This window comes from Gossypium raimondii, chromosome 12, assembly GCF_025698545.1.
Source record: "Gossypium raimondii isolate GPD5lz chromosome 12, ASM2569854v1, whole genome shotgun sequence".
NCBI lineage: Eukaryota > Viridiplantae > Streptophyta > Magnoliopsida > Malvales > Malvaceae > Gossypium > Gossypium raimondii.
In genome coordinates, this window is record NC_068576.1 from 52,287,868 (window position 1) to 52,302,330 (window position 14,463).

The 14,463-nt window shown below is 35.5% G+C and overlaps 2 protein-coding genes across 2 annotated transcripts; one reads left to right on the top strand and one right to left on the bottom strand.

Annotated features, from left to right (window-relative positions):
- Positions 1–1,660: 1,660 nt before the first annotated feature.
- LOC105765057 (protein FIP2) lies at positions 1,661–3,311 on the top strand. The gene has a single exon (XM_012583957.2). The coding sequence runs from the start codon at positions 1,919–1,921 to the stop codon at positions 3,191–3,193; it is 1,275 nt and encodes a 424-aa protein (XP_012439411.1). The 5' UTR covers positions 1,661–1,918; the 3' UTR covers positions 3,194–3,311.
- A 745-nt stretch (positions 3,312–4,056) lies between these two features.
- On the bottom strand, positions 4,057–7,069 carry LOC105765056 (cationic amino acid transporter 6, chloroplastic). Its single transcript, XM_012583956.2, has 5 exons — positions 6,357–7,069; positions 6,024–6,246; positions 5,451–5,781; positions 5,126–5,354; positions 4,057–4,650 (listed from the first exon to the last, which is right to left on the bottom strand). Exons 1-5 carry the CDS (start codon positions 6,742–6,744, stop codon positions 4,103–4,105), a joined length of 1,719 nt encoding a protein of 572 aa, XP_012439410.1. The 5' UTR covers positions 6,745–7,069; the 3' UTR covers positions 4,057–4,102.
- Between the last annotated feature and the right edge of the window lie 7,394 nt (positions 7,070–14,463).

Consider the following 14,463-nt stretch of genomic DNA (forward strand, 5'->3'; position numbering starts at 1 on the left):
GATAGTAGGTATGAAATAGTTATGGTGATTGGTTGTCTCGTCCTGACTCACTCTACTATATATATTTTATGTTTAAATATCCTTTTGGAGAAATATGTTTAAATATTTAGTTAATTTTAAAAAGATTGAAAAAAATAAAATATAAGTAGCAAAAATTAAATTAAAACGAAGCACGGCGAGACGGGAATGGATGCATCCAACATTCATGGAGGTGATAGTAATTTTGAAGATTATATATCTATAGTGGGGTAGAGCAAGTAGTGGAATAGAACATGGCAATTGTGGAGTAGTAGTAAAATTAGCAATATCGATCTCGCCCCGCTCAATTTCCATTTCTCAAACCACAAAATCTTAGCACCTGCAAACCACCTGAGAATGAGGTGTGGCTTGAACAGGACCTGGATCCATCTAGGCTACCACTGTTACCACAATCTACATTTGAACAATAAAGGCAGTGGACCAAGTTTTATCTTTCAAGGACATGATGAAATTGGCAAGTCTTGTATCTAGAATCAAGCAAGGCGATTCTAGTGGCTATGGGGAGCCCCTTTCTGTTATGAAAAAGTTAAAGCCAATCGAATGGCACCAACATGAACATGAGTGTAGTAGCCAGCCGTATGGTGGAATCTGGGTCGGGATGTTGAGATTGATCTAACGTCTCCTGTTCACCGGACAACTCCCTGTGACTCGGATAGATTCTTTAGGTTTGTTTTTTGGAGGACTAAGAAGTGTTTATTCACATATTTGGAGGTTGTTGATTTATTCAGGGGAGGTATGGAGAAGAAAGTTTTTAAACTATTAGGACAAGAGGTTTCTGTGTTTTGCAATGCCAAAAGTTTTCATAATCTCTCCTCAAAATAGCTTAATCCCAGCTACACGCCCTTAGTTTTTAATAGACGCTTTGACGCATACATTAACACAAACAAAAATAAAACTCTTTAAGGACTATCGCGTCGACGCAAAACAAAGATCCTTTATGGCCTCAGGTAACTTGTTTTATTTGTCATATAATTTGGTTTTTAAAAAATAGGAACAGCAATTTACCACCCAAGGATCCATGGCGCAATGGTAGTGCGTCTGACTCCAGATCAGAAGGTTGTGTGATCGATTCACGTCGGGTTCATACCCCGGTCCTATTGGGAATTCCTTTTTCTTTGAGCTAACATGGCATTTACCTAAGTCCCAGACTCAGATTTGGGCAATGTCCCTGCACTAATCAAACACAGCAACAGAACAGGTGAGTGATTATATATGTAAATGATGGCACACAAAATACCATACCAAGTACCAACCCATAGCCATAGGGTCTTGGACAACACAAACAATCCAGTAACAAATGCTAGTACCACAAAACGAAGACGTTTCACTTTATCTGCTTCAACATAACAGAAACTCATTTGAATGATGTTTTTAAAGCCCAAATTAAGTTCAACTTTTAATCCACTAAAGAAGCCCAAAAGATTCAGACCACTTCCGACATCCGACCAAGCAAGTGGCCAACACCTTTCGTTTTCATGGCAGCAGCGCAACCACCATCAGTCCAACGCGACCCCCTCCCCCACTTTGACAGAGAAAGTGGGCTCAGTCTCAGCCTCAGCACCTCGATTAGTTGACATTAACTACTTCATATGCGTGTTTAGTGCCGGACTCTTGCATTTCCCACACTTACAAAAAAAAAAAAAAAAAGACCTTACGTGTTTCGCTGTCGCGTGACACACTCCACCCCACACCATCCCCCTCCCGCACGATAGCCGCCTCTCACTCATCAGGCAACCCCATTTGCCCAACCAACCGCCTCTTTAATCGCTTTCATATTACCCCCCCCCCCAATTTTTGCTTCTGTTTAATCCATCCTGAAACAAATGCTCCCTTCTTTTTTCCTTATCCTACACCCACCACCACCGCCTTCTTTCTCCTTATGTCGACTACAACTTCTCCTCCTCTTCCCCAACCCTCCTCCGCCACCGCTGCACGGCGGGTTCCTCCCCCGTGCTGGACTAAAGACGAAACCCTGGCGTTGATCGACGCTTACAAGGAGAAATGGTTCGCTCTTCGACGTGGGAATCTGAAAGCATCGGATTGGGACGCCGTGTCGGACGTCGTATCCTCCGCTTCTGATCCTGGAACCGTGAAATCATCCGTTCAGTGCCGGCATAAGATCGAGAAGCTGAGGAAGCGTTACCGTGCCGAGAAGCAACGGAGCCTTAAAAATTTGGGCAAGTTCTCTTCTTCTTGGGACTTGTATCCTCTGCTTGATTCTATGAATTTTGCATCCACCTCCGTTGCTGGATCTGATGATCAAGATCATTCTATTGATCATAAAGTCACTGTATTCGGCGACTTTTGCTTGAAATCGAACAAGCGTGAAAATATTGATGGGAATTCTGGGTCTAATCTAGGTTTTGATCATGAATTTAGAGGTGGGCATAATTCAAGTTTTAATTTTGATCACAAATGGCAGGAAAATGGGGGTTTTGTGGCCAAAGGAATTAAAAAATTCAAGAGTGACGGTAGAATTGGCGATGGGTATGGTTCTATGGTTGATTTTGATCATAGTTTTGGTCAGGATGTTGATAGTCTTGGAGAGTTTCCTCTTAAGACCTTAGGCGATAGGAGTTTTTTGAACGTCGGATTCAAATCAAAGAATTATGGTTGCCCTAATCTAAATTATGATTATGATAATGATTCAAAAGAGTATAGCATTGATGAAGAAATGGGGTTTCGAGCTAGAGATTCAGGTGCATGGGATTCAGTGCCCCAAGGTATTCATCAAAAGAAACGTGGTAGAGTTGATATGAACTTTGAACCAGGTGGTGACTGTAGGGGTTTAAATGGAGATGCTTCTTGTTCAAGGCCAGGGCTTGAGAGAAAGAATGCTGGTGCTGGAGTCAAGAGGGGTGTGGATCCAGTTGATGAGATGGTTTCCTCAATTAAGTTGCTGGCTGAAGGGTTTGTGAGGATGGAGAAGATGAAGATGGAAATGGTGAAGGAGATTGAGAAGATGAGAATGGAGATGGAGATGAAGCATAACGAGATGATACTCGAATCACAACAAAAGATCGTGGATGCGTTTTCCAGTGCGTTGTCGGAAAAGAAGAAAAAGAAAAAGAAACCATCCTTAATGTTCTCAAACATGAACGGAAATGGGGTTGAAGAATGGCAAGAAGATGCTTTCATTAAGAAAGAAAGGTAGATATTGTTTCACCTATTAATTTAGTTTACTTGCATTTTAAATTGGCTAAATGTTCTTAGAAACAATGCAAACTTAGATTGATTCTCTTCCTTCTAATTCAAAATTAAAGTGCAACTTAGATTGATTGCCTCTCATTATTTGCCAGTATATATATATATTCTTGATCTATGCTCTGTGAATGTGGCTTTCAATCCTTTATGACATCAAAGAACATGGTTGAATTTTAGAATTTTCCAAATGCAGTTCATTTTTCTTAGTTCTAGTCATGATTGGATTTCTGTACATCATAAATCTGTATTTGTGCCTGCCCTGTATTTCGTTTCATCTAAAAAGGGCAGCACTCAAAAAGGTTTCTTTCGTGATGATTCTAACATTCATGACATTGCATCTTTTATCCTTTTAAAGCTTTTGGCTACATTCAGTGGGATAATGACACCTTTATTATAAAAAGGAAAGTTTTGTAGATAAGCTGACAGTGTACTCATTTTGGATGAGCTTGTCATTTAATGACAAAAGAATAAATAAATAAATTTGGCCGCTAGGCTTATACTTTTCCAAAGAGGTTCAAATATTGCATTCTTTATTACTCTATAGTGTATGTCCTAACTCCTAAGCCTAATCTCAATCAACCTTGGCAATGCCACTCCTAAAAGTTCATGTTTTTTCCATGCTTTTTGTCATATTGCTATTATCTTTTGGTAATCAGAATCATGCTTAATTTATGAGTTTCTTTCAAAGGGGGATATCTTATAGACTTGGCTTAGCTTAAAGAGTTTTATGGAATTGTTAATCTAGCTAACTGAATTTCAGATAAAAACCAAAAAGAAAAAAAAAGGCTTAGACAATAGAAAATTGGAAGGAAATGAGAGGAACAGCGTGATTTTTCAAATTTTAAATGAACATAAATTGTTAAACCTCTAGCTTTGTTAGTTGGATAGATGGGTTTGGCACTTCATTAACAGCCATTTTCATCCCCATCTCTTCTGCTTCAAACGTTGAATGAACTCCATATAATACATAGAACAAAGTTATCAAAAGTCCCCATATCGCAAACCTTTGGAATGAGAGCATCTTCAGTGTGGTCATAAGGAAGACATTAAGGAAAATGGATACAGCAGCCGGCCAAGGCATGAATGGCACTGACCACTCGCTTGGCGGCCCTAGGCAAGGCACCGTGTACTGGAAGAAGGCTGTAACGACCATAATTATCCCGCCGAAAAGAGGCAAACCCCACCATTGCTGCTCGAGTTTCCATGATATCGAGAAGCCTATTGCACAAGATGTAATGAGGAAGAGGAAGGAGAGTGTGGGGAAAGGTGGATTTTTGCTTGTTAGCACATATTTTCGGTAGATAAGAGCATTGGCCACCAGGTAGAACACCAACAGTGTGCCGATAGAGATGATTTCAATCACTATGTCCAAGTCAGTGAAGAGTGCTATTGATGCTGTGCAAAGCCCTGCATCATGGACACGGATTAAAATTCTCCCTTATTATGGCTTACAATCACAATGATATTTGATTGATGTCCATAAAGAATTGCACTGAAGAACATGGTGTTGCTGTGCAATCAGGAATGTCTGCCATTGTTGTTATTTTATCCATTGTAAAGTTATAGCTCTAATCGTGATTGAAAGTGACATCAAATTAATCAAGAATTTATGGTGAATAACCCTCTCATCAAATACCACACCAACCCAAAGAGAAAAAGAGAGGAAAAAAACAAAATAAAAAAGGGAAGTGGTAATTAAGAGAGGGGAGGGTTAGGATATAAAGAAGAAATTTAAACATAAACTTAGCAGTTGTCAAGCACTTCTCCATTAGACTTTATTGTTCCCATTTAATGTTTTTTTTTCCTTTTCTTTTCTCTTTTTAAGTGTTAAGGAGTTAGAAGTATAACATACAATACAAGGTTAAGAAAAAAATTCACATACCCAAAAAGAGTGTGGCATTCAATGGGGTGCCTGTTGAAGGATGCACCTTAGATAACCAGGATGGCACCAGCCTGGCCCTTCCTATAACACACAGGTACCTGGCTTGGCCTAACATGGCGACCAAAAGAGAAGCCACTATCCCCAAGCTTGCTCCTGCCCCAACTATATTCCCTGCCCACTTCCAACCAATTCTTTGGAAAGCCATTGAATATGATGCCTTTTCAGCTATCTATACATGATGTGAAAAACAATGTAAGAATGTCTAATTATATATCAATATTGTGTTTCTATACTTCAGGATTTGATCAAGTTTGGGATGATTGACCTGATTGTAAGGAACCATCACGCACAAGGCCAACGCCATGAGGCAGTAAAGTCCGGAGACAATAAAAACCGAACCGATGATCCCCACCGGAAGGGTTACCGGAGGGTTTTGGATCTCTTCAGCCAAGGTTGAGACTGAGTCATAGCCTATGTAGCTGAAGTAAACTATAGCTGCTCCATCAAGAACCCCTCTAATACCGTTAGGAGTTAGCCCCGTTGGCTTCACCAAGTTTTCCACACTTCCATTGCAGAAACCCATGATTATGATGAATCCAAAGAACACAATATGAAAGGCTGTCATAATTAGGTTCAAGATTGAGCTTTCCTTTGTACTGCAAACCCAAAGATAGAAACATCCATCACTTTCAAAATCCACTAACAACAATGAATAAAATAATTAAAAGGGTGTAGTAATTGTTGGCTTGATCATAATAAAAAAAAAAAAAAAGACTAAACAACAAATAATAAATTAGAAAACTTGTTCATGAGCATAGATACAGGGCACTAATAAACAGGTTAACAGAAATAGTAGCAAAACAATATTATTTAAGAATTTTGAAGTGAGAAATCAAACCTATGGCATAAGCAGAAAGTGAGAATAAGAACAAGAGCAACGGCTGAGAAATCCAACTTGTTATAGCCTTGTAGCAATCCAGGAACTTCCACTCTCCAGGAATTGGGATCACTTATCCCAAAGGCTGAGCATAAATACTCTGTAAAACTTCTGGCCACGGCGGCGTTTGATAATACATACTCCATTAGTATGTTTGCTCCAGCAAAATAGCCCACAAATTCTCCTATGAAAGGGATATTGGAGAAGATGATTTATATATATTGCTATATTATAATCATTTGAATCAAGAAATGGAGGAAAAGAAGAGTTACAGAAAATGTAATGAATACATACCAAAAGTCACTCTCAGGTAACTGAAGGCACCACCAGCAACAGGAATCTGGACTGAAAATTCAGTGTAACACAAAGAAGAAAGAAGTGCTGATATTCCGGCAATGATGTAGGATATGAAGACTGATGGACCAGAGTGATTACGGGCTACGGGTCCAGTGGTGACGAAAACGCCAACACCAAGCATTCCACCTACACCAAGAGCTACTAAATCATACCATTTAAGTTTCCTCTTCATATCAGCACCAGACCTTAGCCTTACTTGATTAAGCTCTTGGTCTGGGGTCCATGTTGCTAGCATTCTCTTTCTAAGCCTATGAGGGGTTTGGGAAAGAGACTTGAAATAGTTGAAGAAGATAGTTTTGTTGTCTTTGGATTGAATGGTTGCCATGTTTGTGAAACAAGTTTATTGTTTTGTGGCTTTCCATGAGAAGCTTGAACCATGAGGCCAGGGTTTAAATATGCATTTTGAAGAGAGAGAAAGAGAGATATTTGATATTTGACAGATTCTTTTTTTTTATAAAGTTTGATGGAGAACAAATTGGTGACCCTTAGCTTCAATGAAAAATACCTAGTTGTCCTTTGGTGTACTACTGTATTCAGACTGACAACTCTACCCTTTAATCTCTCCCTTACAGAACAACAACCAGCTTTTTATAAACCCAAGACTCCATACTCGAGGGGGTTCATCATGTTATAGAAGCATGCAAAGAAAAAAAAGTCTACCCATTTTGAAAACTATGTAAGGATAGGCATTGACCTAATCTTTTGGAATTTCCACATCAGAAACTTTGAAAATATGCGACAAGCATCCCCCATACATACAAGCAATTAAGTTTTGCATTTGCAGTTTTGCACCCACCATTCTTGGGAATAATTGAACTTGATTCCTCAATACAACATTCACAGTTTGCAGCAGCAGCAGATACAGCAGTAGTGTATAAAGTTTATGTCCCACTGAAACAAAAGATTGATGTTTGATGTGTGATAAAGTCAATGACGACATTCAAGTTTATCATGAAACTGTGTATATATACATATATATAATACTTATGGACTGTGGTGAATATTGTGGAAGGTTGTATTATGTAATCACCTTTTAGGTAGAAATTAGCAGGTGGAAATTAGACGATGACTATCGATCATGTGTGCAGGAATATGCAATGCAATTACGGTTTGTAAAATATTCCTTTTTCTCATTCATGTTACTCTATATACTAATTCAATGGTCGTTCACTCTGCTCTGAAACAGACTGAAAAGTCCATTCAATCCCTTTTCTTTCTACAGTCAACACATGATCAGCAGGGACTGCAGCAGCTAAAATCTCCCAAACAAAAGGAAATGGAAAAAAATAAAACAGGGGAAGAAAGAAGCTATATGTGTGTGTGTGTGTGTGTGTTGTTTGGATTGTTTTGACTTGTTTATGTATTGTTTTTAGTTGATAATTTTTTTACTTTGTTATTGTATTAGTTTTTCTAATGTTTGGTGCAGAGAAATAGTAATTAGCCTGTCAAGATGGTGTGAAGCGTTTTTGGGGTTTTTCTTTTTTTGAGATTATATTGTTGATATCCTTTGAAAAATAGGATATGATGGGTTCATCAATTTATAGGAGATTTTTGGAAGAGTGGATTAAATTTATTTGTTTAAAAAAGGAATTGTTTATTGAGATTTTTATTGTTGAAGGATTGAATTTATCGAATTCGTCTTTGGATCATATATATTAAATGATTGAACCAAAAAATGGTAACATTTAGACGTACAAAAGTGAGATTTGCAGAAGTCAAAGGAATTTAGGTTTAAATCATTCATTGTCCGTACATCATGCTTGATGACGCAGCTAGCTATCCTTGTTGTAAAGTGCACGGTTGTGACAATTGGCTCCAGATTCAAACTGATCAGATGGATAATGAAGTAGTTAATTAATATTTTAAGCATATCTAATATATCATTTGCCAACCTTCTTACGGTTTCATCTTCTGCTAAATTCATATGTAGCTATAGACTGTATTTTTATCCTCCTCCTTTACCATATTCCCATCTCAAATTTGTGGGAATTAACTTAATTGCATTAAATCTTACACACAAAACCTCCATGCATTATACTCATCTTTTGGTATAATTAAATTTATTACCAATGTTTATTAAAATTGGATTAAAATGCAAAGACACCATTATTAAATTACCACCATCTCCGACCAAACTTATCCCAGAGAATCATTATCAGTTAAAAGGACACTTATGCAGAGTATACAAAACAAAGCTATGAATAGTAACAACAGGAATTAATGAATCTTCATCGTCTTGATAGTGATTTTAAAAGCAGGTGCTGCTAAAGAAAAATTCATGCTGAGATTGAGCTGCCCTTGCTCCTCTACGAGTCACACGTGTCACAATGGGACACAAACTGGATATATGCGTGTGTATGCCAAGATCTACAAGGATTTTTTTTTGTTGTGGAGGCAAACCTACGAGATTCCTCCACTTGGAAGTGTCCACCGGATTTCCAAGATTTAACTGCTTTTCTTGAAATAGGATTGATGTTATACCGGGATAAAAATAAATTTATAAGAAGTTAACGAAGGTTTTAAAGTGTGTATCAATGTTATTTCTTTAGGTTCTATTCATTTCTACCTATATTGTGGTGCGTAAAAAAATTGCTAGCAAATGAACATTGAAAATACAATGAAGCCTAATGATTATCTATATTTTGCACTGACGAAAACAGTTCACTGAGCGTTGAGCGGAGCATAGCAAAGATATTAATTCCTATAAAAACATTCTGCAGTAATTCTTTATAAAATAATTTAAGAATATAAAATATAGTGGGAGAATAGAAAGAAACTTTTGATGTGTTTTTCTGATGTGTCGGACAGATAAAATTTGGCTCCTATTTACAAGAGCTTTCGTGTTTTTTCATAAGAACACAACTATTTAAATAGATAGTCACATCTTTTAACAATAAACATGATTATTCAATAGATGTATTCTTGAATAATCATGATTAGATTGTTAATAATAAAGTGATATAATTTTTGAATTTAAGAGACATAATTCATCACTATGAAATGTGATAACTTTTGGTTAAAACCAAGTGATATAACTTCCGGTTATTTATAACTTTTCATTTGCAACTATTGAAACTCTAAATATATTTTGAAAATATTCCAACAAGGATTAAAAGTAAAATCATGACCGATAATTGTTTGATATAAAATAAAATGATGAACTCTAACTCAAATTTAAACTTTAGAGATTATTCCATAACACCCAGTTTGCAATCATACAATTCCTAACAAGAAAGCTTTTAGATTCAGTTCCCTTTTTTTCTCAAATTTCAAAGCTCAATCTTCAAAACAAAACCCTAGTGAAAAGAAATGTTATTGTCAATTTCATAAAAAAAAATGTATATTATATGATTATATGTGGATGAAAGCTCTTCATTGGAATTGACTTCAAAAGCAAGAAAAGAACTTTCTCAATCTTTGTAAAAAGTCCATCTATCACAATCCTAGTTCATATTATGCGAAAAAGGCAAAAATAAAGTTGATTTTAAGCAAACTATTGCTGCTTTAAGCATGCAGCTAAATAGGAAGAGGCTGCTTTATAAAGAGATTAAAAGAACAGGACATTAAATTACTTCCTACTGTCCTTTAATCTTTGTAGTTACTTAAAAGATGTGATGATCAATTTAGAACATGACTTAACACGCGATTAAGGATGCCTTTGGATGGTCGGTGAAATTGAAAATAACAATAGTGGTAAAATTAATTATTGTGGCAATAAGATTTGATTATTGCGCGGTGACATTAAAAGTGAGAATTGACTATTGAAGACATTAGGCTAAAAATATATATATAGTAAGAGTTTTAAATTATTTCAATTTTAAGAAATTATTAAAAATAAATCTAATTCTAATTCTACTAATAAAATAATATGTATGATAATATTTTTGGATTTTTGTTACTGATATAACTATTTATTGTTTATTAAAATAATTACTTACATTAATCCTAGTGTATTGATCATTATTATTTATGATATTTAAAGTAAAAATTTGAAATAATGTCATTTATATGTTCATATAAATATTTTAATTAATTGCTTAGCAAAAATATTTTAATTAAAGTCATTTTTTTATGATATACTCTTTTTTACAATTTCATTTAGAGCAATTATCAAGATAGCCCAATATCATTCAACATGGAAAAACATTATTTAAAGATAAGGGCAATTTGAACATTGAAAAAATACACACAATTGCACCTAAAAGCTCCAGTGAAAAATGGCTGGTACGTTCCACCAATCTCACCACAATCAAATATCACACAAACACTAGTTAAAGGGCTTTTTTTTTTTGCATAAAAAGCGTGAACCACACCTAAATATGGCATCCAAAAAAGCCTAAATGGAATTGAATTAAACCCCGAGCTCAAATTAGCTTTAAACTAAAGTATTTCAGCCACCTTTTTTTCTGTATAAGATTACAAACTAATCAGACGGTTGAGATATGGGTATTGGATTTTTAAAAAACCTATGAAGACAATAGTAAGCATATTCACACAACTAAAGTTAAAGTAAGGGAGTGGCCTTTATTTTTTCAGTGCTTTACAAAATGATTGGTACTTAAGTTGCACTCAGGAAGCTAGTAGGAAGTTCTTGATCCTTATGCTTTTTCCCATTGACCTCACTCCTCACCTCTCCCATTAAGTGTTATCAAAGCACCTTTTAATTAAACATTATATCAATAGGTGAAAAGTGTGTTGTTTTTATTATCAGAAAAGACAATTTACTAATGAAAAAGTTGGGGGAAAAAAAGAATAGTGAGAGAGTCATTTCCAGAGAAGCCAGGTGTCCCCTTTTTTATGGAAGGAATCAGCATTGCTAATACTTATAAATTTACAAGGTGCCTTTTAAACTATTCTTTAATGAGACTAGCTTTCTGGGATTTAGTAGCTAGGTTATGACCTATTAATAGTAATTAACTTATAACTTGCCAAAGGATCATGTACCTTAATGGTATATCCTTCTTTTATTAATTATTTGAAGGTTTTTTTCTATCTCCAATCTTAACATGCAAGAATGGTTCTAAGAGCTACTAAGCTATAGACAGAGCTTTCTGAGGATATGCATCAGACATTCTTTTAGGCCAAATGTGCTAAGGTTAGATCCATAATGGCAACCACTGACGATAAAGCATGAAGAGAAGAGACCTTCTCGTGATTCATGTTGTTATATAATATAAAGCAAGTGAAAGCAATTTGTTAGGGGAATGATATTTAACTTCATTGTCCCCATTCAATATTTTATTAGCAAAAGCCAGAATTCAAGGGTGGGAATGGATAGAAAATTGAAAAACAAAGGCCTCATACAACTCAATTCCAAAAATCAATAAAAAACTTGCCATGACCATGAAAATCATGGATTAGATTAACTTCATGGAGACTTAAAGAGGTTGTACCGGCTTGTGGTTCGAATTAAATATATATATCTCTTTAATAGAGTCTCGGGATTTGGAGATTTTTATACAAAGAAGGTTTCAATCTAAAGACAAGAAAGAGTTACAAATGTTAAGATTCGTCTCTTTAACTTAAGGGTGACAGCATATATGAACCACTTGGGTTAAGCCCAGGTTCGGTACATGAAGCATATTATATGGCAGCCATGAACAGCCAATCTAATTAATGGAATAATTACGTCACTCAGAATCTACAACTTTCCTATTTGAGTTCAAACTTTTATATAGTGGATTTTTTGAGACCCAACAATCAGCAGAAATCAGTATTTTATGTCAACTTTACATTATGGAAGCTCTTTATGTAATCACCTGCACAGCATACAACATGATAAATCTACTTTTTTTTTGTCTGTTTCTTGTTTTTTTTCTCACAGCTATCAGGGTTTCAGTTGGTTCTAAACGTTTCGAATCAACATTCAGATTAAGTGCACCCTCTCCGTAAGGGAGAAGAACGTATAAAATATTAACTATGATGTGATGAAATGAAACCACTAGCAGCAGCAATGTGTTAGTTTATGAACTACCTTTAAATGGTGGCATCTAGCAGGTACGGGTCAAAATCACAGCATTTGCAAACTGTTCCTCTAGGCTGTGTTTTCTAGCAAAAGAAAAAAAAAGTGTACGAAAAAACAAATAAAAGGACTAGGAAAAAGTACATATACAGGGAACAGGGAGCTCGAAAGTATCACAAAGAGTACTTACAGTTGTAATAAACTAAAAACTATATAGGATATACTAAATTGATTTCGTATAATAACAAGGTAAGATCTTGAGAATTTAATGTAGTTAATTTAGATGGTCTGCCATCACTGAAAAGAAACCTATTATTTCTACTAGCTGAACAAAAAGAAAATGGATTAAAAAAACTCTTCCATGGCCCGCATGCAGCTGGTTTTAATATTTTCTATGTCACATGCGCATCCTCGCCAATGGAAAGTGGTATCTATGCTTGATTTGCATGGAAAATCCACATTAAAATTAAAGAAGAGGTGGATTGACGTTCCATGCCTTGGATGAGCCATTGGTTTCTCCTTTTTCACAAGATTTTAAAGCCAAACAATATGCTAAGGAGAAGGCGGCAAAAGCAAACAAGTAAAGTGTAAAACCAAGAAAAAGGTCTCTGTAAAGTTCACACAAGACATTACTTTTGGGGCTGGACACCATAAGGCTTGAACATCACCTTTATTCTGTGCCTGCAATGACTGCTTTCAGCATCCATTCACTGAAAATAAAGTCTCAATCTTCAAAGGCATCAATGTAGTTGCCACTTCACTAATTAAACCAGAATGGGTTAAAATCTTCATATACTTTCTTGCATTTATCCTTCCCATGAACACCACTAAAACAAAATATTTTCTGTCCTTATGATAAAGTACAATTCCCTCAACTATCAATGCACTTCAGACATTATCAATTCACAAGTCATTCCCTTATGTGTAATTGGGAATTAGGGTTCCAAATCCACTATTGTCAACAAAAGGATAAAGATAACTGTAAATGTCAGGTAGAGCAACTTTTTAGGAATCTCTTTTGAGGGAACGCAGTTGTCAAGAATTGACATTTATCATTACTCATACCAAAAAAGAAATAACATCTGAACATTCTCCCAACTTTCATTGAACCAAAATCTAAAGTTTAGGTCCAATGCCACCTAGCATAATGTTTTCACAAATGAATATACACAAAGATATAATAACCTGGTTTACTTAGATCTCTCTATATGTTCAAAGTGAAAGCATGATCACAGATATAAAATGATCTGATCCAAACATATCGATATCCAACAATCAGTTGACCAGCTTATGAAGGTGGTTGGGCTTCACAAAGCTAATTATTTAGCTTTTCTAAGTGTGTATCTTTTTTACCTTCTTGTTCTTCAGAAACCAATAATATCAAAAGATTAACAAGATTGATAAAATCATTACACTTCAATAATCTTTCTTTGCTTTGATAAGTGGAGTTGAAATTAAAGTATGAAGAATACATGAATGGCTTCAATTTTTACGATTTCACAAAAATTCAATTCATCTGGAAAATCCGCATCAAGTCACAAACCTTAGTGCTCTTATTTAGCAAGAAGATATTAAGAATCTTAAATAGTTAGTGTTGTTCTATGGTGCTACTTGCTACACGTATATATGTAGAGAAACCTATTTGATTGAATAGGATTAGCAAACAAGCTAGTGATTTCTTTCCTCAAGAATCATTCCAAATTCCCTTTTTGGGTAGAGTTACACAAGTTCTAGTTATATAAAGTCTTTTACAAAGGAGTAGAATGTAAATGGATTGTGGCAATTCTCATAAATAGATTAAGGAAAGATTGATATAAGAAAGCTAGCTTAAGCATACATGAAACTTAAAAGAGGTATCTATATTTGAGTAAACATGTTATATTAAACTTATTTAAGACACTCAATGTACGGATGGTGTCTCTTTATCCCATTGATGGTTAGGGTAGCAAGGATATGAGTAATGCCCCTATTAGTTTTCTCCTTCCATTTAATACCATAAAAAGTTTCTAAAGACTATCCTGCGGAATTTCAATTAAGATAAAACAGCCATACAAGTCTCAATGGAATTTGATATTGAACTTC

Coding starts and splice junctions, on each gene's coding strand:
- LOC105765057 (XM_012583957.2), top strand. CDS start 1,919: ATGTCGACTACAACTTCTCCTCCTCTTCCCCAACCCTCCTCCGCCACC.
- LOC105765056 (XM_012583956.2), bottom strand. CDS start 6,744: ATGGCAACCATTCAATCCAAAGACAACAAAACTATCTTCTTCAACTAT. Junction 6,247..6,356: donor TTACCTGAGAGTGACTTTTG/GTATGTATTCAT, acceptor TCCCTTTCATAG/GAGAATTTGTGGGCTATTTT. Junction 5,782..6,023: donor ACTTTCTGCTTATGCCATAG/GTTTGATTTCTC, acceptor TTGGGTTTGCAG/TACAAAGGAAAGCTCAATCT.